This window comes from Falco peregrinus, chromosome 3 (assembly GCF_023634155.1).
Source record: "Falco peregrinus isolate bFalPer1 chromosome 3, bFalPer1.pri, whole genome shotgun sequence".
Taxonomy (NCBI): domain Eukaryota; kingdom Metazoa; phylum Chordata; class Aves; order Falconiformes; family Falconidae; genus Falco; species Falco peregrinus.
This window is the reverse complement of record NC_073723.1, coordinates 16,326,139-16,353,858: the sequence shown is the minus strand read 5'-3', so window position 1 is coordinate 16,353,858 and position 27,720 is coordinate 16,326,139. Positions and strand designations below refer to the sequence as shown.

The following is a 27,720-nucleotide window of genomic DNA, read 5'->3' as shown; positions in this document are numbered from 1 at the left end:
ACAGCCCCCAGATCTAGTAAAACAATGTTTCCCCTTTCAAATTACACTACCACAAAGAATACTAAAGAGAATTACTTTTTTAGGCACACTGGTGCTTTTTCTCATGAAGTAACAAAACATCGTAACAAAATTCTGCACAACCTTGCATATATGACATTGGCTCCAAAAAGCAACTAAGCTGACTACAGGATCAAATTTTACTAAATGTCTTCCAGTCTTTAATACATTTAAATTGTCTAAAGTGATAGCTATGTTGTGTCCTCCACCAAACTGGAGCAAATTCTGAATTTCCATCAAAAAAGATCAGGCCCAAAGTTAATTTTTAATTTTTGCAAATCTATATAAAAAGGTATAATTAAGAACACATTGGTAAAGTTTTAAATGTAGCTGTGAAAATTATCTGCAAGACATCTGACAAATCCCACAAAAAAATAATCAAATCAGAAGAATGAGAAGTTCAATCACTCCCTTGGCAATAATCTTTTCTCTTTCAAAGCAATTTCTTACAATTAGCACAACCAATACACATTTACAATTACTCCCTCCTATTTTATTTAGGGTCCTTACAACTGTTTTTCATTTTGTAACAAATTTGGCATAGGAGTTTAGAGAGAAATGCTTCGGTAAAACTGGCAGTTATGGTTGGAAGCAGCATGAAGGCTGCTACATGCAATCTGCTGTCAGCAGTGTTAACACCATCACAATAAGGAGCTAATTTGTTGTAAGTAAATTTCAAACCCCCTTTGGAATTAGGGTCCTATTGGTATTAGCATAGGAGAGTATGTAATGAGATGTAATTCCTGTTTCAAAGAGCATATCAGATGGAGATTTGGGGAAATTAATGAAAATGTAAAGGAATAGTTAACAAAACAGACACAAAACATGATTCTGAAGACTTAACTATATTCACCTTAAAGCTGGTAAGTTACATTTGTACCAGTAATTCATATATAAAACCAGGGACTAGAAGCCTGTATTAAAGGCCTGGTTTCCTTCAAAATGTAAGCTTCTTTACATATAAACATTTTTCAACATACAAAATAAATACTTCACACATTTAAAGTATTTTTCCCCAAAAGCTTTAAACCACAATTATTCTACAAAGTCAGATAATTTTTGCACAAAGTAACAGAAACTGCTGTCACTTGGTACCAAGCCAGCACACAGTGGCAGTAAGAGACATTACACATAACAGAGCCACCAAGTAAACTGTACTTCCCGTAGCGAAGCTACGGCACCAGCACTTCTGCACCACCCCAAGAGTCAAAGGCTGTCAAGATCTGCTCTTCTAAAAAAGAGGCAATTGCAAAGATTACAGTAATAGTTTTTTTCACTGATGAAAGGACAGGTACCCCAGCAAAATGTGTAAGAGCATTACAGGTGTCCATAATGCTAAACAAACACCTCGAACGCAGGCAACAGTGAAGTAAGTTGCATTATGAGAACTTGAAAGTGTAGGGAATGAGCTTTGCTCATTTAGCATGTTAGTGTGTTTTCCTCAACAAAAGTATGGGTGCCAAACAGTAATTTTTCCATACATATTATTTGAGATTCAAAACAATCCTAAATGCTTTAATAGATTTAACAGCAATGCAGGAATCTCTTTTGTCATCTGTGAAAGCAAGTCAGACGAGCAGGCAGCCTCACTTACCAAATGGCAACTCCGCAGAGGTTAAAGGTAGCATAATTTACAATCAGGAACCACCAATTCCTTCTCTTGCGCAAAAGTGCAAAGAAACTTAAAACTACACACAACCAGAGCCTCAATTTTATTGTTTCAAACTGCTTCCCTGCCAAAGTAATTTTTAGTAAGTGTACTTCTGAATCTTTACAAATCCACCCGAGAAAATCTCATTCATTTCATGTTTTTCAATATCACCATTAATCCAAAAATTTTCCATGGAGAGATTATAATGCACTAATATAAAGGGGGTGTGTGGGGGTGTAATGTATTCTTAATCACAACCAACCAGGCCATCTGTCACAGCAATAAAGCCCAGCTTCATAGAGTTGAAGAGTCAGATACACACAAAGACGGAGAGCTGACTGATGAAACTCAGGCCGTGTGTCTTCAAGTTTTGTTGTCACTTAACTGAGGACTAATGAATGCTGGCATGCTACTTCTGGATTAAACTACTGAATATCTAAACAAAAGAGACACTGTTTTATCAAGCTCCTCTATCTGCCAGCATCATTACACTCTGGCTCATGTAACATGCAGAATCACAAGCGAAAGGCCTCACGGTGATTTTGAAAGAAACACTTGAACATCAATGTGATCAAATGGTAATTCTTCAAAATCAATCTCTCCCCCATGATTTGCCCAAATATCTGAGAATCACAGCATTGCTCCTTTCCCTTCTAAGCCACAATTTCAATTCTCTTCAAGACAAACTATCTTTATATCGACAACTTTTTATATAAATATCATAAATAAACACACACAGTTGTTCAAGAGTCCTAGGACTTGTCTATACTATGAAGTCAGAAGAATTGCATAATTTATTGTGGTGATACCTATGAAGCTACTCTTTATTACAACATGTATCTAAGTTTCAGAATTTGACTTGTTAAATTTTTGTGTTTTAAATAAGGTTACTTCCCATTGAAACAGAGTAATTTTTACTACAGATCCAGGAAATAATGAAAAAAACAAACACTGTATTTCATTTAGTTATTCTACATCATAATACTCTGTGAGCAACTTTTGAAACTTGACTTGTACTGTAGGCAGCCACATATGTACAATACACATGACCAAAGAAGAACAACCCATTCATCCTACTTTATTTCCGAGAACTAGATGATCACCAAGTCACTTGAACTTAGTAACATACACAGCAAACAGAAGAGGAGGTATTTGTCTTTGCTTCCCAGATCATCAGCTTGTGGAAGAAAAAGGTACCTAAGAAGAGAACAGGTCTTGCTCCGCTGTGTGTTGGGCATCTCTTCATAAAATCACTTTAGAATTTTAAGATATTTCCAAATAGCTTTTAAAATCTAATGTTCTCTGTTAAACTTAAGGAAAACAAGCATGAGTTATGTTCAGTTCAGAATGGTCTAGATACTAGGGAGATTACATATGTAATGCATGTATGGGAAGCTCTCTAAGTATTATGGAAGAGATCTATTAGGTCCACAAGCACACTGGAGATGGAAGGAAATATATATTAAACAGAACCTGTAGACTATGAGATAAGAGAAAAGTGAGTACTAGAACAAGCTGGCAGGTCTTACAATAAACTGGAATCTGTTCAAAGGTGCTCTATAGTGCTCCTGTCATCATTTGAAACATCTGAAAAATTCTAAAAAGCATGTGTAGTGCGTTGTAAGGTTGTGTTGTCCTTCAGAACGATGGGATTAAAGATGCAGGGAGAGGAACAGCCTTCTGGCCAAGGTTTATCTGTCATAACGTACATCTACATTATGAAAGCACACACAGGCAAGTATTGAAAAAAAAGAAAACAACCACCACCACCCTGTAAGGAATAACTAATCAATCATTCCTTATTAACTGTGATTTCACCTGAAATAATTTACTAACTTCAAGCCATTTATCTGTGTGCAGTAGCCATGATCACAATGTGCTACCTACAAAATTACATGAAAGCCCATAAAAATACTTAGTTGTCCCAGCTATTAAAGTATTATTTTTGAAGAAAATCCAGAAGAATTCCAGAAAAGTAAAGATTAGTAAACTTCACGCCACATAAGGCAGATTAATGAAAACTACCTTGAAGAGTGGAATCATGTCACAGAATGGTTTGGGTTGGAAGGGACCATAAAGACCACCTAGTTCCAACCCCCCTGCCATAGGCAGGGACACCTTCCACTAGGTGTCCTCAAAGCCCCATCCAGCCTGGCCTTGAACACTGCCAGGGATGGGGCATCCACAGCTTCTCTGGGCAACCTGGTCCAGTGCCTCACCACCTCACAGTGAAGAGTTTCTTCTAAGTCTAATCTACATTTCCCCTCTTTTAGTTTAAAATCATTCCCCCTTGTCCTATCCCTACATGTCCTTGTAAGGAGTTCCACTCCAGGCCCCCTCTAGTTGCTAGCAGGCTGCTCTAAGGTGTCCCCAGAGTCTTCTCTTCTCCAGGCTAAACAACTCTCTCAGCCTATGATCATAGGTGAGGTGCTCCAGCCCTCTGATCATCTTCATGGCCTTCCTCTGGACTTGCTCCAACAGGTCCATAGCCACTTTCTGTTGGGAACCCTAGAGCTGAACACAGTACTCCAGGTGGGGCTCACATGAGAAGTAGAGAATCACTAGTAAAGAAGTAGGCAGAATCACCTCCCTTGACCTGCTGGCCACGCTGCTTTTGCTGCAGCCCAGGCTACGGCTGGTTTTCTGGGCTGCAAGTGTACATTGCCGGGCCATGCTGAGCTTCCCATCCACCAACGCCCCCAAGTATTTCTCCTCAGGGCTGCCCTCAATTCATTCTCTGTGCAGCCTGTATTTGTGCTGAGGATTTCTCCAACCCACATGCACCACCTTGCACTTGGCCTTGCTGAACTTCATGTGGGTAATTAACGAGTCTTCATGAGCACATTTAGCATTATATATAGTGGAAAATCAGTGCAGCTGTTGTAGAGAAAGGTTACGTCTCAAATATCTCCTGGGGTTCTCTGAAGGAATCAGTAAGTAGATACACATGAGAAATGAGACTGATACAGTGTACCTTCAATTGGCACTTCTGTGTTCCTTATGAAAGGGGAAGAATTACACTGCTGCAGGGCAAGAGGAAAAGCCATCAGATGAACTAACAGGTTAAAGTAGAAAATAAATGAGTTTCACAGAAAGCTGTGCCACCACATGTAGCGTCTTAACACTAAAACAATCTGGAAAAGGATAACAGAAAACTGTCGAAGTTTGCTAGATGGTATTACATTATTAATGTTTTAAGGTTACACAAGAAAGGGTGACCGAGGCATTTTTCAAGGACCTCATGACAATGAGTAACTTCACGATAAATGACACATTAAGTTCGGCATAAACAAATACGAAGTGATTTAGAGGGGGGAAAAGAAGAAAATGAATTGACTAACAAGATTCAGAAACAGGATGATATGGTTAAAGCTTTACAGCTGATTAAACATTACACACCTCCTCCTCCTCCTCTGCAATAAGCACTGGTCAAAAACGTCAATGTCAGGACATTAAAAAAAAAAATATCAAAAACGATCTAATGATGCTATTGTAAATATACAAGCACTCACATCTTGAGTAGGGTCTCAAGATCTAAGAAGTTAAAAAAAAATAAAAGGAAAAAGATTTTTTCCACACAGCACATAGCAATGGTAGGAAAGATAAAGCAGTAACAGAAGCTGATAGTTTACACTGCTTCAAAAAGCAACTGCACAAATCCAAAGACAGTAAACTCACAGCAAGGTGGAGAGACTTCAGTCAAACTACTAATGGGAGGATGTTCTGGGGAAGTATCAGTGTTTATTACCCTGTGTTTAACTCTAAACATCCATTATTGATTGCTATTGAAAAGTTGGATGACCCAGTACATGTGATTGTAAATGACACTCTTACGTGTATTTGATACTAGCAATACTGCCCAGTCATATGTGGATGCTCATATACATGCAACAGAATGGCATCTAATATTTAATTGTAACAATACTACTAATTCATAGGTATTAATAATTATTTAATAAGCTGAGTAGTCACCTGGAAAATACTAACGTTTTATTTACCAAAGAGAAAACTGAACAGAAGATAAGCTATCTTTTCCTAAAGGAAAGGTACCTCTCTACCCCTGCCCCAACACTGGTTCACCACAGGATATTCAGTATCTCTGACTCTCAGGCACTATGATGCCTAGAAAAAGTCACATTATCATCTTAGGTAGAAGCTGTATATTATTTTTTATACATATATACACACACATATATATATATCCTATCTCCTAGTTCAAGGATTACTCCAGAACATCTGCAATGGACACTGCATGTTCCCCCTTGGCCTCTGATACCAGCACAGCTGATGATGTATTTTCCTTTTTAACCGCCCTGTCTCAGGCACTGCTATCAGGTTAACATACAAATTTTCTTGCTTATGATATAGTATTAGCAAAAGGGGCTTGCAAAGAAGAACAGCAGCACAAAACCCATGTGAGTTGGCAGTTGAATAGCAGTATGGAAACTGTATGTAAAGGCAAGTCTCCCTTTCTCATTCTGGCTCACTGAGGATCATCTAGGTTAGAAAAACCCTGAACACAATCTGGCTGCAGGATGGCAGGACAGAAGAAAGATGTGTACATCCCATTCTTTTGTATTTTTCCCTTAACATGTATTCTTTATCATTGTCAAGAACAGGATATTGGGTTAGATTAAGCATTTATCTGACACATTACAACTGTTCTTATAGTACATTAAAAATATAAAATTACACAAAAAAGTATAAAATTACAGAAAAGGCATACATTTTCACACACAAACTGGAAACAGCATATTAATCAAAGTCTTATTTGTTGATATGTAGTTGAATATTCTAAATATTCAACCTAATTCTAAATTGTCATTATGTTTAATGTTCAACTCTTCTGAATCAATAACGAAACAAACTGAACATTTCTTAATACAGAATTCATAAATTCACATTATCTCTGAGAATAACATGTCTAAATTATTTACCTCCTTCTGATCGAGCTGCAGGGAAGATTTTATCAAGTCACGAAGAGCAGTAAGTTGTTTCTTTTCTTCATCCTGTGTCTGCTTTATCTATAGAAAGAGATTGCCATTATACGCTTTATGGATGCAACTTGAATTTTAATTTGTTTATGCATCCCAATACACCATTGTAGATGTCCTGAACAACCAGCTCAGCTATTCTGTGCTTCTGTAATATTTATTTTCATAGATTAGTCCACTCTTATGCATTCGCCTTCTATGCATGTACTACTTGAAGAGCCAACTAAAATGAATGTACAACTCTGCATGCTCTATTCTGTTAGGCTTTAATGGTTCACCGTAAACAATACAACTAAATCAGTCTCTGAAATATGAGTAACTCAAATAAGCTTGACAGATGACTTAAGCAATGAAAATACAGTTTAATTTAGCCACAGACTACAACAGCAAATGAGATTATTGCAATTCTGATTATAAAACACAAAAACACTTGGGTGACAAGTGGGCTTTGATTCCACATTATTACTTGCCTTCAACGATCATCACAAGTTAATTCATTTAAAAGCTGCTATCAACAGGCAGTTTGGTTTTGAAAAACTAAAAGTGGTAGCTAAAATTGGTGATAATAATGCAAGCTGATTCAAAGATTCCCACTTTAAACTAGTTTTATTTTAAAGCAGCACTAAATTAGTAGAATGAAAGCTACTTCTCCTAATAACTGTAAAAACAGAACACAAATTTTAAGATAGTCAAGATGTTCTTTCCTCAGTCTAGCTACATTCAAATGTTTCAAACACACTTTTCATTTACAAGATACAAATGAAATATACACCCTTGCCGTCATATCTTCAATGTACTCATATAAACAAAATATTTCTATTTTCAGACATTAAATTACTTCCAAGTAAACTTACATTATACAAGTCAGCAGCCAACTTTTCAATATATTGTTTAAGTTTATCAGCTGTTTTCAAGCCATCTTGGAAGAAACTATAATGAAAAATACCTGTGATTTCTCAGGAATACATGTAATTCATAACACATAGCATATAGTCTTGTGGAGAAAAACAGCAAAACCAATAAAGCATATCCCATTCCTCCCATATTCAGGAACAATAAGAAACACAAAAAACCCCTTCCACCCCCAAAAAAACCCAACAAACCCCCCTTTGTAGCAGTTTTAAAGTATGATATCTTTCAGCAGTGGAGATACACCTTTGGGACTTTTAACAAATATCAAATTAGAAAGAATATAGCTTAGCTTTTTATCACTGTTAGTCAACATGTTTCCCCTTAGTAATTTCTAAAAGCATTTTCCTGTATTTAAGTACAAGTTTCTACATGTTTGCTTCTGGTTCTACTGATGACAAGGCCAGTTTCACTCCAAGGAATTTCAATGAAATTACTGACTTTCACAATGGTTTTAAAGTTTACATAAAGACCTAAAAGCTAATAAATAGAAAAAAATCAGCTAGTTCTAAAATCACAATCTAGATCTATACCTCAGGAACTAAAATTAGTTTTGTACACAACAGACAAGGTTTTCCTTTGGCCTTTTTCTTCTCCATCACTCCCTTGCCCCACTCACATTCATACTCCACTGAAAGACTACAGCCTATTAACATGAAGTTGCAGACACCTGGCAGATTACAATTATAATAAAAATTCCTGATGCAACCAAAACAAATTCAAAGCAACAGAAAACAAACACTTGTGTAAAAAAGAAAACTGTAAATAAAGCTTAAAAGCGTTGCACTTACTTGCATTGTGCATGATAATACTTAATAAGGTTCTGCAGAAGGTCCACACCTTTTTTTGTCTTGATTTCATTAACCTTAATAAGATACTGTGTAGACAGTGAAAAACATGTTGATAATCACACTTCACAACCTTCAACAGTTTTCAATCAATAAAACATCTTTTGCTCAATGAATTAATTATCTCTGTGTTTAACCTGGGTGCTGACTCATAACCCATCAGTCCACCACAGTCAAGTAAAATATAAAACAGGTAACAGTTTATTTCATCACTCGTAAAAAATTCAAATACTCCAAAACATACAACAAATCAGGAAAAAGTTTTATCTTTTACAACTGTCTGAAGATGTCCCTTTTTTAGTGCTACTGCAGTACTTACGGAAATATTCTAAAAATACAAATACTATGCAATTTAAAGTAATTGCCACTAAAATGAAATAAAGAGAGCTATTAATACAAAAAGCAGTTTTATGGAACTAACGTATCACTATCATTTATCACTGCATTAGAAATTTTAGAAGGCTTCAGAAAGCATGTTGGAAGAAAGATATCAAAAATACTTCCTGAACTGCTCAACCATAAAAATGATAAAACAGAAATATTCCCATAGTTTATTTTCAGCCCAAGAACCTTAGCATAATAATCTAAAAACAAAGAAAAGGAATAACTCAAAAAGGAAGCCCAGTTTTGTACAGAATTGCCAGAATAATTATCTTTATATTGTTGTACTATGTCCCTTTTAAATCATTTCTTCCCTCCACCCCCATTAAACAACGAAGCAGACTTCACCCCAGGTGAAAGGCCCACAAGGTACTTTTAAGTTATGGTGTCTTAATGAAAAGCTGAAACTTGTTTCTTACTTCACACATCTGTAGCTGAAATAGACGCCTTTCCTTCTCCATTTCCTCTGCTATCTCAGCTCCTGTTATTTCAGTTCTTATCATCCCATGCTGTTTTGCATGTTCTCTTTTTTCCTTCTCAATTTTTGTACTGAAATTTTAATTAGAAAACATTTTAGAGGATATTTTTTTCCTACCATCACATGATCTAGTATTATTTAGGAAAAAAATAATCAAGAAATATTAAAGAAGCCATTCTGAAGATCAGTTCATTTATGATACCGAATTCTATTTATTTTTAATCATGAAGCTCCACTTCTTTCCTCTCATCCTGTAACTCTTTTCTCTCGTTTCTGTGCTACTGGGGGTGGCGGTGGAAATCTCATTCATTCTATATGATGTGCTCCATAGCCTTCATCTCTATATACTGCAGTGTAAAGCACACATACAAGAAAATACTCGGCAGGAAAATAGCAGAATAACTTAAATGTTTCATGCTTGTGAAACAGGAATTAAGAAAAACAACCAGGCAGCATATGAAGCTTACCACCTACACTAAATGAGAAGGCTCATAGTCGTCACATTCTCAGAGAAGGCCAACACTGAAATTCTGAAATAGTGAAATGCAAATATGGAACGAAGAGGCCTGAGACTTCAATTAGAGCTCTACAGTGTGGCTGTCCTTACGTATCTACTTTGCAGAAAAACTGGAAACTGTATTTGTAAGCAGACTTAAGACTTCCAGTACAGAGTAGAAAATTCTAAACAATTTTCTCATTTTTTTAAAAAATAGTTTTATTCTCTTGAAGCCTTTTTGAGAAAAATAAACAAGCTGTACTTCTGTAGAACAGGTGACAAAACACCGTGGGGTTATTAGACTGGTACTCCTTGTGAAGGGGGGGGAGAAAATAATTAAGAAGGATTAGTTCATTAATTTTTGAATTCTGCTTTTCTCCAAGAAAAGAGGTAATGTTTGCACACAGAACAAAGCACTTTTTAGCACTGTGCCACCAAACTTGACGATATTTGGTCTTGAACAAGTTCAGGGAAATGGGGTTCTCTCAGAAATTTAAGGGATACTTTCTTGGGCTTAGTAAGCCCAAGTGAAATTTGCTCACCAGAGTTGGGGGTGGGAGGGAATCATAACAAGAAAACAGACATCTGTAAACTTTCCGAAGTCAGATGATTCCATGTATTGATGGTATATATGAGATACCTCTGTCTCTTAAGTTGTGTTTAATGGCATTTGATATAAATAGGCTGGCAAAGACATTCCTTGATACTTTTAATATCATATAGCAATTACATATAGCAATTTGACAAGCAGAAATATTTATTTTTTCAACCAGCTTGCTGCCTACAGAAAACTGTTCAATATTTCTGCCAAAACATGCAATATCTGTAAGAACTAAATAACTAAACAGGAAAAAACCCCCCACAATTCTGCATGTAAATCTGAATGTTTAACTGAGTATGATGGTGCGATTTTAGGACAGGCATCTCCTTTCTGCCTTTCCATTATTCGACCTCATCTGCAGTTCAGTTGTTCACAAGGATTTACCATTGTAATGAATTTTGAAGACAAAAATTACTACATTAAGTTAAGAAAATAGTGCTGATAATAAATGTTTTAGCAGTTCTTAAGTGGCCTGACTTTTCTTTCAGTGTTTTTTCCCCTTCCTGGTTAGACATAAATGAAAGAACTAATAATGGGATTAAAAAGGGAAATAAATGAAAGGATACAAAATTAACTTTTGAAAGCTCTGGAATTTTGATAAAGGAACGGCCCATCACTTCCTTGAGAGCATTCTGAACCATTCCAATAACATTCCTGCAACTATGATAGTCCTTGTTTCCAACCTTCTATTTTTATAAATCTTTTATATCCACTGAAGACAGGCACTATAGTAAGAAAACATTTTTTAAACCACAGATATTTCAGAAATCATACCAACTGCACTACAATACTTGCCTCTCAGAAACATGCATTTCCACAATACAGGGCAACAGATAAATCTCTTAACTTTTACTATTGATAGAATTTTATGCATGTGGTTATAAGAATGTGTAAATGTAATCTGAAATCTCCACAATTCACTTTACAATGTCCAGTATCAAAGCATTAAGTACCCTCCTCTACACTAAAGAAACACTGGGCAGTCATTTAACTACTTTACAGAGCATAAAAAATATTTTCTTTCTATTAGTGCAGAAGAGAGATCCACAGAACAGATGTCTTGCTCATATTCAAATTTACTTGCAGAGATACAGTACACAGTTAGGGACCAGGAAGGGGAAAAAAGAAAACACACACCCCCACACCCGCCCCTCCAAAAAAATAAAGGTGAGGTAGGGGGCAGATACTTACAATTTGGTTTCATAATCCTTCCAGGCTTTGTCAAAAGGCTTTTTTAAGTCCTTTAGGAAACAGAAAAATTACTTAGAACATTTTTAAAATATTGCCTTTGTAGTTAAGATATCACATTATAAACAGCAACAAAAAATACAGTTTTCTTATAAAACTTTTCAGAGAGCTGTTGGAAAAAATACTATTTTTGAATCTTGTGAAGTATTGCTTTCCTGTGCACATTTAAGACAGGGATTTACATTGAAATTCTGAAGAAGTATCACAGTTACACCAATTTTTAATTTGTTCTTTGGACTACGTACAAACTATTAATGGATGCCGATATAATTATATATTATATATTATATAATATATATATGAAATTATATATCTCATGGGTAAGTGGAACACAGCTGAACCTTTCCCTAAATAAAAAGTTAGTTTTCAACACTTACCCCTTTAACACCTTTTAAGTCTCCTTTTAAGAGAGAATCCAAAGTGAAAATAACATTGTGGCTTAAGCCCTGGAGCTAAAAAGAAAAGCGTTAAACTGTAATCATTCAAAAAAAATTATTATGATCTTATAAAATTTGCCAATAGGTCCTTGAACTTCACTAATGAAGTTGCAATCATGTCAAAATTTCTATTTCTATTAGTAACCTTCCAACCCAAATACTATCTCTAATAGTAAATTTACGTCTGGGAAAAATTAATAAGCATTCACAGACATAGAAGCATCATAATTAATCTTTGCTAATATATAGAGTGATACAAAACCACAATTATTAAACCAGCATATAAGCAAAGTACCTCAAGGTAATCTTCAGTCTCTCAAAGCAAATATTTGAATGTTGCTTAATTACTCAGGAAGCAAATTAGGTTTTGGAACAAATGTTTCTTAATGGCCTCCTGACTAAGAAGCAAGAACCTGCTGCGCCTACAGGCAGATAGCACAAGGCACAAAGTTAATTCAACCACAAACAAAAGGTGCAAGGAGAGTCACCAGCTCCTTGATTATTCCCAGCTGTTTGGAAAGACTGTTCCTTTCCTTGTCCAGTGTGGAAACGTGATGTCTCCTTAAACTCTCGAGAGTTAAAATTTCATGCTGTTAAGTTCATGCCTTTTTGACTGCTTATCTGTGGAAACATTCTGTTTGTCTTTGCCAGTCTGAGGGCAGAAAAACCTACTGCTGTAACCCTATCTGAACACATATGGTGTGTATGATTCCTGAAGAGTCATGATCACAGGAAAGAAATGTGTATCAGTATTGTCCCAGTCTAGTGAGAAGTCTGTTGCCTCTCCTACCTTTATCCCTCCCTTTGTTTCTTCCCCAAAATACTCCATGAATTCTTCAGTTCCTTGCTAAGGAAGGACAGGGAGAACAACAGGAAAGGTGCAAGACACCACACCATCTGCTTGCAAACCAAAGGAGTAGGGAAGCGTTACATTAGTGTTTTTAATCTGCCATATATATATATGGCCACATTTCCCCTCTCCTATAAGGTCCTTTGAGCATATTTTAGTCCATGAAACTAATTTTTAAGGGATTTTTATGAAATAGGTCATCTACACAGAAGAGAATATAAAAATGATCAAACAGGTTCTCTATGTATTAAGTTCCGTTCACAAACTCCTTACATATTCAAGACACTTATGAAAAATTAAATATTCAAATGCAAAAAAATGCCATTATGCAACAATAAATACAAAAAGTAAATACATGCACATGAAAGAATTTCAAAAAAATCTCACTCGTATCATGGTTTACTTCTTCCATAGGCATAAAATACAGTCATGATGAAACAAGGTGTGACCTGTGTGCATTTGCTGCCATTTTAAGAGCCAGGGGCTCTTACCAATTTACAAGCAACTTCTTGTATCACATCATTATTTACAAGAACTACATCACCTATATGTAAAATGGCGTATTTTCCTTCATTAGGGTCACTATCAGTCCTTAACTGAAAATAAATAAATAAAAAAAACAAACCCAGACTTGCTTTGTTCTCCAAACATCCTGGGCAGAAAGGTTTACTGTTCAGGTCCCCTCTAGATTACCAACAAACCTGGCCACAAAGATCTTGAGCACAGTTCAGCTGCCTGCTGTTCTAACAGACACAAAGCAGTCCTACAAAGCATGATACTCGAACCTGATGTGCATTATCCTCTGGAAAGCACTGGAGTCTCAGAACGGCAGTGGGGAAAGCAGATCTTTTGAACACAGGCTATTATACAGCTACTTAATTATCACCTGATAGCTTGTCAGCCACCCCTCACGTGTTTTTCTTTTTAAATGGCTTGCAGATACCATAGTTGAGGGCTGGAGCACCTCTCCTAGGAGGACAGGCTGAGCGAGCTGGGGTGGTTCAGCCCAGAGAAGACAAGGCTCTGGGGAGACCTTATTGCAGCCTTCCAACACTTAAATGGGGCTTACAAGAGAGACCCAGGACAGACGTCTTAGTAGGGCCTGCAGCAATAGGACAATGGATAGTGGTTTTAAACTAAAAGAGGGTAGATTCAGACATGACGTAAGGATTAAATCTTTTACAATGAGGGTGGTGAAACACTGGAACAGGTTGCACAGAGGGATGGTAGATACTCCATTCAAGGTCAGCTTATATGGGGCTCTAAGCAACCTGATCAAGCTGAAGTTGATGTCCCTGCTCACTACAGGGGGATGGACTAGATGACTTCTAGAAGTCTCTTCCGACCCAAACCATTCTGTGATTCTTCTTAGTATGAGATGGATTCAAATTCAGAAAGCATGAGACACACACTTGTATCTTCACATTTAAGATAACTTGACAACTGTTTCAAGTGTCAATATTTTGTATTCTTCAAATTCACAAAATCTTATATTCAAAATTTATTCAAAGCAAGATGAAGGACAGCCACTAGAACACTTTGAGCTGCAGCCTCAAACAGTAACATGAACACTGAGCAAAGGTTCTTCATGGCTTAAAAGATCAAGATTTGACAATGGAGTTTTTCCCTAATTACAACAACATAAGTAATGCTCAAATATCGATTTTACTTATAAAGCAAAAAAGTAACTTGATCGCTTTTACTGATTAAAACCACAAATGATTTTTTACTTTACTAAAGGAGTTTACAGTGGATAGTCTAAGCTGTGATTCTATTTAAAGAGCTAGGTTCTGTTTTTCTTTCTACTTGGCTTAAACATTTGCATATGACTGCAACACGCTATTTCATTACAGAAATAAAAAGGAGCCAGGGAATTTATAAAGGATTATGCCTTTTCACTATTTGTCCTCTGTTGGCTTTTTATCTCAATAAATCACAACTAACAAGCCCTTAATAATGTCAGTTTTCTTGGAGGAGGAAAATTACAAATACTAAACCAGCAAGTGATTAAGGTAATACCTGCTTTATGTTTTTCTTTACTCTCAACCATTTGAATGTTTCCACTTAACAACCTAAACTGAAATTCGTATCTCAAATGTGATTTTTGAGAAACAATATTCAAGATATTTTAATCTCAGCCTAGTTCATAAGAACAGAGAACACAAATTTCTGCAATATGGGGGATATGGCAGGCTTATAAGCAGTTATCAAAGCAGGTATGAACAAGAATACATTGCTGTAGCTTTTTTCATTTTTCCAAGTGTATCTGTTAATGGCTTGATTTGGTTATCCTTAATACTTGGCTTGAAATTACTGAACAGTAGCCAGCTAGTATATCAGCTAGGAAAAAACCCCCTAAATAGCAGTTTATTACTCCAATACAGTAAGATTTTGGAATCATTTATTTTATCAAGTCTTTGACAATGTAACAGTAACCCAAATGAATTAGAAACACATCTTAAAGTGAAGCAGTCTCATATCTAGAGCAAAATAAGGGGACAAAACCCACCATCCTCTGATAATTTGTGGAGAAGGGATGTGAACAGAAGATAATTTGCCTGCAAAGATTAGCTAAGGAAATTTACAGGACAGAGATACGGGAAAAAACAGGTTTTACACATCTGGAAAACGCAAAGTGCCACACAATTTAAAAACAAAAACACTCCAAATAATCCACAAGTGCTCAAAATGTTTTTCCAAAAATGCCAGATTAATTCAAAAAGATAGCGACACACTTGATTTCACATACTGGGATCATACAAATTTTTAATACGATATTATAATGAATTACTGCATAAAGAATGAAACCTGGAACAGGAAAGGAGGTAGAAGTAGTAAAAGTCAAAGAAACTGATTCTGATGGGACACTCAGAGATTGCTGAAAACATAGGCCAGTGTTGACAATGGCCAGTCACAATGCAATTATGCATGCATTTACAAAATGTTACAGAAGTTGTCATTGTGTGTCATTCTTGTAAGATAATCTTAACAACAAAAACTGCACCGTCAGAAATATAACATATTTATAGGTTTTAATTTTCAGATATTATATTTAGTGGTAACATCAAGAGTTTATAGTAAGTGATCATAGTAAGTGAAGATGACTAAAAAGTTACCACTCTGTAATTCCTTCACACCAGAAAATAAAATTATTCTGTACCTTCCTTCTAATGAAATATACATAATATCACAATTCATAGGAAAATATTCAATGAGTCATAATTAAAGTTCAATAGGTTTAATAAAAACAGATCTAAATTTTTGAAGGTTTTTTTTTGTTGGCTATGTAGCTCTACTCCTTATTCATCTTCCTGTTTTTCAAGATAATTCATTATTTTATTGTACTTTTATTAAGTAAGGCAGCAATCTGCTTTATGTAAAAAAAACCAAACCAAACCAAAAAAGACTAATAGGTTGCCATTCACCTTAATACCTATGGCCATTTTTTGTATTAGATTTTATTAACATAAGCCTCAGTGTCAGTGATAAAACACCACAGTAGACATTATACAGTCCTCTCAACTACTTTTTCACTGCATCTCAACTTCTACTTTGATATTATAGAAAAATTTTCTTTCAGTGTAGTTATATTAATCAGAACCATGCTTAAGAACGACAGTGGGTCAACAAAGAATTATCTATCATTGAGAGAAGAAAGGTGAAATTAAGTGTTTCTAGAACACTGACATTTGTGAAATAGCCTTGTTGCCTATTTGAGACTGCTGAACAAAATAAACTGGGGAACAGCCTGTTTTAGATCGTATCAACAAGAATTGAGATCGATAATGCATCACAGTCTAGCTGAAATAGTATAATGTTTTGAATGAGTGCAGCTTCTTAATTTAAAAATGTTTTTTCCTCTTGATCAGCACTACTTTAAATAAATAATCCCCCCTTTCTGTTTGCCAGTTGAAAGAAGTTAAAAGATTTCTGTTTAGGCTCTGCAAGGAACGATGAAGTCCTGAGAGCTTCCAACAAACCTGAGTTCTAGTCCCAAACTGTCCTCAAAATGCACTTTAACACCGGTCTTAAAATACTTCTTTTTGTGATCTAAATTAAGATTAAAGGAGACTAGAAGAGCCCAGAATGACAGAAGTCTTCACAGATAAAAGCAGGTCACTTTGCATATCCTACCGCTCTTTAAAACTGCCAACATTGAAACGAAGGATGATCCAGGTAATTGGCCAGAGCAAAGCCCTTAAAGCAAGCTTTGTTAGGGTAAGTGTGACCATCCTGAGATAAGTAGGTGATGAAGAGGCAAGACTCAGAAGGCAGAAATAAGCACCAGCATGAGAGGCCAGAAGTGACACTCCATTCTGAGTGTTGTTAGGGCCTTCGTAGTCCAAGAAGCTTGTAAGTGAATCTCAGAGGAGTGCAGAGAGTCGGGTGAGAATACCTGCTAATACTAAGCTATTCTGGGCAGTAAAGCAAAAGCCACATATGAAGAGTTGCATAAGAACCTTGTAAGACTTACTGCTGAGAGAATGAAATTAAAGATTGAAGTCTATGCTGAAAAAACGAAAAATGCAACGTGACACTTAAGGAGAAAAAACTCCATACAGAATCATGCTTATGAAATAACAATCATCCAGGAAAATGGATCAGGGTAAAAATACCTTGAAAACATCAAGCTCAATGCTCAACAGCCATAAAGCAATCAGCCTTCAGAAAAGGCAGTAAGAAATGGGACCATCTTCATGTTTGTCCCCTCTCATTTCAGAAAAGGGTACAGTAGTAGTAAGAGAAGATATTGAGAGGACCAACAAAACCAAGTCAAGTTACGGAGTAACTAAGACTCAGCTAGAAAAGTAACAGAGGAAGGGAAAGGAACAGTGATAGCTACCTGCAAGTTTCTGGGGAAAATAAGAGAAATTCTTACACATCTTGTAAGAATCAGGGAACAACAAATGAAAGGATCAGGTTCAAAAGAACTAGAATTGACAGAGCAGTTCATTTTAGCACTCTGGAAGAATCCACTATATTCTGTGCCAAGCATAGCATACATTCAAGAAATCCTAAAGACAAGTTCATGGAGGTAATACTAACAAGGACTACCAAGCAAGGGATACTGCCTCCAACTCCAATGTCTCTGAGCTGAAGACTCTTTTAATGACCACAGTACAGAAGGTACCTCCATGTATTTGCTCTCTTCCTACACTCCTGCCTAAACATTTACTCCTGGCCAACTGTCAAAGCCAGGGTACTGGCTACATAGACCTTTGATGTGACCTAAAGCAGCTGTGTTCATGCTACGGACTCTAGGAAAGAAAGTCTGTAATATTACTTATACTTTACACACCAAATAAGCTTCTATGTAAGAATGTAGGATAAACACAAAATTAAAAGATACAACTTTCAGAACACAACAGCTATCAAACCCATGAAACATGATTTCCCTAGAAATGTGGCTTCGTTACTTTCAGGGTTGAAAGATACTTGCTATGACTAAAGTTTTATTATCTATCTTTCTGAAGTAAAAGGCATGAACATCAGATGAGACAAATATTTAAACCACCTTCATCAGCCTAGTATTTAAGCAATGGATGCTTTGTATACCACAGGGAGAATGGACTATTAACACCATTTAAGCATGCTCGCAAATTATTCTTTTTCCTCCAAAACGTGGAAGTTTCTCTTTCTGAGGTAAGACAAAAGACTAATTGTATTGGATTTTTAACTGGAAAGATTTCAAGTCAGGGAATGATTTAAAATTTAGGTCCATAAGGAGATATATAACACTGTCAATCACTTGAGAATGATGCTTCAATGTGATGTCTCAACATTTATATCTTTCTTCTTACTGCCAATTAACAAACACAGTGAGTGTGTAATAACATCATTTAGAAATAATCTCTGCAAAATTGTGTTGGTTAAAAAAAAAAAAAAATAATCAGACAAAAAACCCCCAGAAAGCATTTCAAAAATTACCATCAGTCATCAGGATCATGCAGTTATCTAAACTTTATTTTGGAAATAAAAAACTAAGAAAATTTGAAAGTCCTCACCAGGTTCTTCAGCAGCGTTGATAATTCTTTAGTGAGCGTGGAAAATTTTACAAAAGCTGTACCAAGATCTGGATTATCCCGACTTAAAAAATTACTTCCAAATTTATCTAGCACTTGTGCATAGTTTTCCTCATTTTGAACATGATCTGCAAGGAAAAATTTAAAGTCAGGAAATTTTTCTTGTACAGTCTGTTATTTTAAGCTTATGTATTGCAACATAGTGACAAACCAACTAACACACAGTACTTTCAAAAAAGCAACAAGTTAATGCATCTACTGAAAAACACATTAATTTTAATATATAAAATAACTACCTAGCCATAGAAATAGGTATACTACTTTTAAAACAGCAACTTGAATTTGTAATACATCAATGAAAAAAGCTCTGTAGTTTATAAATAAAGTAATAAGATCAGTAAAAGGTCAATCAAACAATACAAACACATTTGCTCATTTTGTAAACAGGAATTTTTCTTTGTCTACTGTAATGCAAACTTGTTTTTATTATAATGCAGCACACTTTTACAGAACAAACAAGTCAATAGTATCAGACACAAAACTAAGATGACCAAGTCTGAATCTGACCGCAAGTTTAAAAGAAGAAACATGTCTTACAGACAAAGATTCCTTTTTCAGCAGCTTTAAATGAGTTGCCCCACAAAATGAACCGTACACTGGTACATAGTCAAACACTTGTTTGAATATATTTAACAGCAAACTGGCCATACAGAGAGGTCAGAGCCAAGAAGATGAAACTGAAGCCAGTGAAAGGAAGCAAAATCCTTAACTCAAGGATAAAGGAAATTCTGATAATAGACCATTGTGCCTGAAATGCTTTTCCTGCTTCTATTACCTTCCATTCTGGCATCTGTTTGCATGGTTTTTGTTACTTGCATTTTAGCTTCTTTAAGTAGAAAATTTGTCACTACAGCCCTTTAGGACACATTTTATCGCCTTTATCTCTCTTACAGAAATGTTGTTGGTATTAATTAAATCAACACTTTAATGATTTTCCTAGTCTTACTATGTTTTTTTCTGTAAGCCATAAACACAAAACCACACAGCTATTACAAGTAGAACAAGTTCTGTGCAATGAAGGGGGGCGTGGGGAGCCGGGCATGTAATACTTACCAATAGGTACCATGTTTTTCCCCTAAGACAAGTTTTATATTCCTGAAGTTATCATATTGCCTGAAAGTATATGAATTACAAGGGGGGCGTGTGTGGGTGTGCGTGGGCACACTGATAAAAGAAGAAAAATAATTTTAAAAAAGGCAAATTTCAAACAAGGCTTGTGGGTAATGTCCCACAATGCATGGATCTACTTTGACATTACCTAAGAGTTGATGAAGAGTTAAACAATAACGCTTCCAAGGTATTACAGGTATTAGAAACAACAGTGCACTAAAGCTTCAACAACAAAAAAAGTGCAAACCTCTTGGAACACAAAAAAACCCCACCCATAATGCTTATTTACCAAAAAAAAAAACCCCAAACCCCACCACACAAGTTACATTCTAAAATCACACATTAAGTTTTCAAAAGGCCAAACATTTAATCATGTGTTAATACAGAGTTGTAATTCAAAGAGTATGTTATCAATAAAACTGTTCCAAAATAATACGGTTTTTAATCAAATAGCTTAGCATTAAAAGCAAGGAAGCCACAATATAATAATAAAACATGCATTTTGTTTTGATGTAAAAGCTGTTGCATAAATATACACAGAAGACTATGTAAGAAGGAGCTTTGGCTTATGCAGTCCTGAGCTAATAAATCTCAAATGGACCCAACTGTACTGAAGGAAAAGGAAGGATAATGGAACAAGGTCAGGAAGTCATCTGCTAGATGATGGAACCCCTGTCCTTGCCTATGGAGTACTTCTAACCCAGTGAGACTTCCTAGCATTTTGATTTTAAGTACTGTGTTGTTTCATAGAGGATTTTAAAAAATGATTTTGTAAAGATACTGAAAAACAGCTGAAGACAACTCTTTCCTTTAGCTGGGAAAGGCAAAAGAAATTCCTCATCAAAAGAGGATGCAAGAAGCAGATCATTGTCCCAAAACAATATATAGGAAATCCTCATGAAATCCAGATTACGAATCACCTAAATCTAGAAACAAGGCTTTGATTACGACGTAAAAGGAGTACTTCTGTAATTACCACACACACCTCAAGTACTGTGTAAGAATGTATTTTTGATTTTTATGTAATTATCAATTAGTATCTAGCAAAAGATGTAGTATTTTCCACTGAAGAGTTAAGATAGTTCCCTACTTGACCTTAAAGGCACATAGATGAGAAATTAAAGCTGCAGAGCCTACGCTAAAATGCAACATACGAAAACCAATATGCTTAGAGCAAAGAACATGCTTTAAGCTCTCTGTAGGTACCTCATGAAAACACACAAATTTCTTCCTAGTTCCTCAAAGAACTTCCTTTGCATAAAGAAAGCTCTAACGTGCATGATGATATTTACTTCCTTAGTTACAAGTAGTGTAGGAAGGACTTTGATAACCCTAGACAGCGACACACAAATACTGCCAACAGTACATAAAAAAGATAATGTTTGTCTTCTAGAACTTGCTCATGTCTGCTCAATATCATAAACAAAGCTCAGTACTGTGATGAAAATAGAACAGCATCCCTTGACAGACATCCTCCTCTGACAGCAGCTCCCCAAGAGGTGCCAGAATCATGGACAATAGAGGATGGGCTCTGCACGCACTGCCAAGAGCAGCTCCCTCCAGAGGGGCTACGGGCAGGGCAAGGGGCCTCACCAACCATCCCCTCCCCGATGGGGTGCGGCAAGGCAGCCAGTACCTGAGCCCCTGTTCAGGACCTCCCTGCCGACTGGCAGATGTAGTATAAAGCAACTTACTGGATGGACTGGATGCAGCAGTAGTATTTTCTGGAGCAGAAAGATATGCATCTTCTCCACAACTCACACCTTCAAGTCTTGAGAAAAGCACAGCATTTACTATTGTTTTGAGAAAACCCTGGCAGGGCCCAGTTACGGGATCCATTATTTCTATACTCTAACATGTTTATTGAGGATTATGTGTAAAGAGGAAATACAAATACATCTGAAGATGCAGCTCCAAGCAAATGAAGAAGGAACAACAGCCACAGTAGCTTACAGCAGCCTTTTGCTCCACAGCAGTACCCAAAAGCAGGGACCGAGCCCGAGCACTGCAGAGGCTCAGGCTTAAGGACTCCCAGGGCTGAGTCCCACCTTGTTCTGCTGCCCCATGCAGTCACCTTAAGTTGTCTATGCCTACCATCACTTTGTGGTACTATGCTAAGTATTGTTAAGTATGTGAAGTCACTGCATTATGTATTATGTTTATTTCCCATACAAAAGTGACCAGAGTCTTAGCATATGCTTCTGAATCTGGTGAAATTCATCTCTACTTGTGCATATTATGCAAGGAAACCGAAGAAAAAAATACTGTGAAGAAAGGCTAAAGAACTGCCTTTATATATTGGAGCTAGAAAACACATCATTAAAGTCTTAAAATTTCCTTTGCCTAAAGCAGTGGTGTTCAGATAGGTTACCCTGCAAACATGGAAGAACAATAAAAAAATACTTAAATAGTTTACAGAAAAAAAAAAAATGTACAAACACAGCTCCTTCCTGTCACTGACTATGTAGTACAATATGCCCAAAGAAACCTGCAGAATGTCTAAGTTACTGAGAATTACTTCTGCCTATCTGGTTAAGTCAAAAAAAACCCAAAAGCAACCACCACAATCACAAAATCACAATTCAGAATCCTGATCAACCTGAAAGCACTTTTAAGGTTGCACTTATAAAATGGTTTTGTTCCCCAGGTAGCCAGAAGAAAATTAACCAAGGTCAGAGCCAAGCTGTATTTATGAAAGGGAAAAAAACAAAAACCCCAAACCACACCACACACACGAAAAGAATCAGGCTTTAGAAAAAGCAAGAGAACTGGCAAGGTTAAAAAGAATGGCAAAAGAAGTTATTTGAAAACAGAAAGCATCCTTTCTCATTTCATCCTTCACAAAGCTGAAATCTAATGAAAATATAAAAGGAAAAAATATTTGACCACCATATTCTTATCTGGACTTGATAACAACAATGCCTTCTGGACTGAGATTGCTCAAGGGACAAGTAATAAAACCCTCTTTCAAAGATTTCCAGAGCAAAGAGCATTTCAGCAAATCTGCAAGGTCCTCTAGATGACTACACTATAAAAGCACCAAGAGATAAGCCAGCTGAGAAAGGTAAATGACTTCTTTTTGCATCTGTAGTCATCACTGACATGCTTGAAGAAGTTCTCATGGAAGAATTTTCTTTCAGCTCCGCTTCGGAAGGTTTATACCAAATCTAAGTACTAACAGCAGAATTCATAAAAGCTGACAAAATGAGCAATGCCAAGTCACTTAGACCTATATATAGAAGAATAAAATAGTCAAACCGTACAGTTGTAAAGTAAAGCCTCTTATTTATAAGAAGCTCAATACTACAGGAAGAATGAGAAGCAAATATAATAGCTATTTTTAATAAGCGCTCCAGAGAGAACTGAGAATTCAAGTATGCACCAGCACAGCAGTAACGCTTATCTATTCCTCAGGCAATCTGTAGAAACTGCAGTGCAGAAGAGAATTGGTGGACATGTGGATAAATACAAAATGCTGAACAGGAAACAGGTTTTATAAAAATAAATTTCTGCTTCAAGAAACTCCTCCCTTCAAGGGATCAACAAGCATATGGGGAGAGGAAATCTAAGTCAAATGATCTGTTTGGATTACTGATAATTTCTGTCCCACTCCAAAACACTAAAAGGAAGGAGCTAATCAAACTAAGAGGGATGAGCCTCACACAAGAAAGACAGGTCTAAAAGGTGGGGGTGGAGGAAAGAATAAAGAATTTTCTCAACAGAGGAAGGTCCCCAGTGAAGTCCTATATGAAACAGTGATAAAGCAGTCATCACTTAACAACATATAAATGAGTTAGGAAATAAGATTCACAGTGATAAGCTCTGTTCCTTTCACATACTATAAATTTCCATATTATAAATTAATTGGGGTGCAGAAACAAAATCTGACTCTAAATGTGAGATTAATCTGTTCAAACAGATTTCTACAACAAAGATATCCACACAGGAGCTTGGGGTCTGCCCTTCCCCTTACATTCAGCATTGGAAAAGTTCCAGCTCAGCTTACCCTAAAGGCAAATGCAGTGGAAGTCTGATGTATCTCACCCTAGAAGTCTCTACATACATCCTTTAATTGTGCAGAGTCTACGGCAACAGGCTCACATCTGGGTAGCTCCCAAGTTAGATGTGGAATGTCACGGTAAGCGTCCAATGTGTGAAAATGTGCATTAGGTAATGTAACACATAAGGGAAAACACTCCTAACTTTATAAAGTCTAGTTATGCATTTGTTTCCTAAAGAAAAGTTCTGAGTTATGGGACCTCGACATTCAGTACCAATAAAACCAAAGCTGAATGTCAGCAATTATTAAGAAACACAGCATGCAATAGAGCAGATAAGCACTGCCATAGCATGCTTAAACCCTTAATATCGTGTGCAGCTCCTGTCCCTGTTGCCCCAAATTCACTCCTCCTCTTCCCTGTTTTAAAAAAAGAAAGTCTATGCTGCTGCTTTAGAGAAACAGAGTAAGGATGATTAAATGTGACAGTTTATGTAACAATCATGCAAAAAACCCGCACCCTCAAAAACCCCTAGGGCTGCTGAGTTCAGAAGAGAGATATTGTGGGTGATTGTGGAAACAACTCAATCCAGAAACCTATTTCATGAGACAGAATGGACAACACTGAGTCAAGTTTGGATTCATCCACCAAAAAGTCCTCCTGCGTTACTCTAGCAAGCTTTGGCACTTCAAAGCCCCCTACCAGCTCTCATGCCCCAGAACATGGAAAACTCCCTCAATTTCCCATCAAATGAGTCATTCTGGTGGGCTTGAGGCCAACGCTCCGAGATGTGGACAGGGCCAGTCTCCTTCTCAGGGGACTTAAAGCCCGAGGAGCATGCACGGGACAACGTTGCAAGGGAGCATTTAACTAGATTGATGCAAAACTATGAATGATTAAGATCTACATGAAATTAGATTCCTTAGACAAAATGAATCGTAAAAGTCTGTTAAGAAGTATCAAGCACCATGATATCAGTCATGACTCAAGTAATTCCTGGCCTTCACATCATTGTGAGCTGAGAAAGTCTTAAACAACAAAATTAAAAAAAATTCTCTCCAATTTGCACTGTTCTTCTATGCACACCTCAAGCATCTGCTGTTGATCATTGCAGGAGACCATGTGAACTGCTGGTCCAGCTCAGTACCTTTGGTCTGATATAGACTTTATGTTTTTATTTCTCCATTGCGTACATTCTTTTGACTGTACTTGGGAGGGGACTAATGAAAAAGATCTACTGAGCAATCTACAACAAAACTAATTGTGCCATCTACTGTTTAAATTCAATTCAAATGTTATGGGAAAGCTAGTCAGAACAGATTCTCTGTTAAGTTCAAGCACCATTCACTAAGATGGGTTCCTAGTTACAGGTGCACTCTAGCATGCCAGAAATTAACAGCAAGCCAAATAAGGAGAAAGTGGTGAGAAAGTGGTATCAGTTTGTACATCTCACTGGATTTCATAAACAGTACTTTCACAGAGAGAAAAAGGGATGGGACCTTTCTAAGGGATTTCCACATTTCTGTGGTGGTATATTTTCATTTTTTCATTTCAACAGCAGTAGATCTACATCTAAATACAACAAATGGCTGAGGAATGCACACGAAAAGCAAAATGTATCTGGATGACACTTAAGCTCTCTTTGTAATGGTAAGAGTCCCTTGCAGTTCATAACTCATCATCGAAGAGGAACAAACCGACATGCCAGAGGGCTAGGGTTTTCTAAAGAATTCTGCAGGAGACATTGCATTACGTGAAATGTCACTGTTCAAATGTTACTTGGGAGTGGGGATCAAACCCCCCAAAACCAAAACCCCAATACAACCCCAAAAAATCTTATCTATGACTTTTGGTAGAGTATGAATTAGATTACTGAACTGAAAAGAATTTCTCCGGCCCTGAATAACCGTTTCTCACCAGTCCAGATACAGTTCTCAAAAGGAGATTATGAACAGGGGAGTTTAAAAAGCCCCACCCATTTCCTACTCTAGCGATTTAAATACGGTCTTATCTGCTAACAAAATATCAAATTTGTAAAACAAAGTTCCAATTTTGAGTTGTCAAAATATAGTTAGAAGCTTCCTTCTGAAATAAAAGTCACCCAATTCTTTTTTTAGCTGATAAAATGACAATGCATTTTTACAGCTGGTTTCACTATGTTTTATGTTAATTATCAACAAAATCCACTTTCATCACTGAAGCATAAGAATATAGCTAGCTGAGCAATTCTTTTTGTACAAGCAGGCAAAATGAGTTTGATTTTTAATTCAGTCACTTGATTTTCTGATTCATTTTTACAAGGTCTCACATAACACATGTAGTCTTGCTCTTACTAACCCTAGTTTATATTTATTAATTACTGCACAGCTTTTCAAATGAGAATGTATCCTATCTATCACACAGCATTCTGAAGAGGGAGCTAGAGTACAACGTACAGTGCTTCCTTGAGCCAAAAGAATTCATACTAACTTGTACTTTGGAAACAAGACTTGTTAAAAAAAACAAAATAAAGCCATCTACTTAACTATTTCTGGTCCTTTTTAAGTGCAGAAGCAGCCAATTAAAACCATTAACAAACCTTCTACTGCTTTTACTCAGCGTAACTAGCTCATGATAACAGTATGGCCTGCAATATTTTATTATAAGACTTAAATCAAATGGTAGCTAAAATCTCTAGTATCATTTATATCTTTCAAAACAGGAAGAACATTTTTCATGTGTTCTACAGTTTTCATCAGTTTTGAAATTCAATAAGTAGGTACTTTCAAACAGAAAAGCTACTTGGAGGTTCTGAATACTTCTAAAAGCATAAAACTAGACAAACATGTACGAACACTATTCTCACTTTTGTATCAGGCAGTCTTCACAGTCTATTGGGAAAACATTCATCACCCACCAATATTACAGAAAAGCTAATTAAAACATGGTGCTAATAGGGCAACAATATTAGTGACTGGCAGAAGAGACAAGAATCTCCAGCACATCCAAACACGAATTAACGGGACAACACTCAAAACAACACAGAAACTAAGGTCACTCGGAAGTGGCTCTGCATAAAGAAAATATTTGCTAAACTGATTATTATCGCTAGGGAAGAGGAACTGGGATTTTTCTAAAATCCAGTATTTACAGCCAGATGGTTATTGGAAAGTATACAGTTCTGGTACCCTGTCTGCCTTTGGCAGAGTTTTTAGACTTCAAGAGAAACAGAGGCAGAAGCCAGTTATACTTTATATTTTAAAAATCTAATTTGTATATTGATCTGTGCTTGATCATAATCTGTTTCTGAACTCAAACTGATTATCAGTTCATACTCCAGCCACCTATCCTCTCAGTTATTACTATAGCTCCAATAAAACATCAACAGTATCTTGAAACAAGCAAAATAATGATAAATTTTTTACTACTTTAGGTAAGAAGGAAAAGACATAAATTTTTATTTTACATGTTATGAGAAGAGCATATGTTAAAGAAAAGACACATCTGTCTGTAGGTATCTGTTTTATTAATTAATTTATTAAACTTTTGAACAAGTTCTCATTCTTATTTCACTTAGAAGTGCACTCCATAGATTCAGTC

General features: G+C 36.4%; 1 protein-coding gene across 8 annotated transcripts in view; it reads right to left on the bottom strand.

Annotated features, from left to right (window-relative positions):
• The window catches only part of ASAP1 (ArfGAP with SH3 domain, ankyrin repeat and PH domain 1), a 161,977-nt gene that overhangs the window by 56,748 nt on the left and 77,509 nt on the right, over nt 1-27,720 (bottom strand). For 4 of the 8 annotated variants that reach the window (XM_055798530.1, XM_055798533.1, XM_055798531.1 and 1 more), the window contains 7 exons: nt 18,956-19,101; nt 12,041-12,115; nt 11,607-11,656; nt 9,260-9,389; nt 8,403-8,488; nt 7,557-7,632; nt 6,646-6,732 (listed from right to left, as the gene is read on the bottom strand). In XM_055798530.1, the coding sequence (XP_055654505.1) occupies nt 6,646-6,732; nt 7,557-7,632; nt 8,403-8,488; nt 9,260-9,389; nt 11,607-11,656; nt 12,041-12,115; nt 18,956-19,101 (650 nt within the window). Of the gene's footprint in view, nt 1-6,645; nt 6,733-7,556; nt 7,633-8,402; nt 8,489-9,259; nt 9,390-11,606; nt 11,657-12,040; nt 12,116-12,395; nt 12,692-12,890; nt 13,001-18,955; nt 19,102-27,720 lie in introns of those variants that run through there. The other 4 variants (XM_055798534.1, XM_055798535.1, XM_055798538.1 and 1 more) reach the window with 4 other exon arrangements.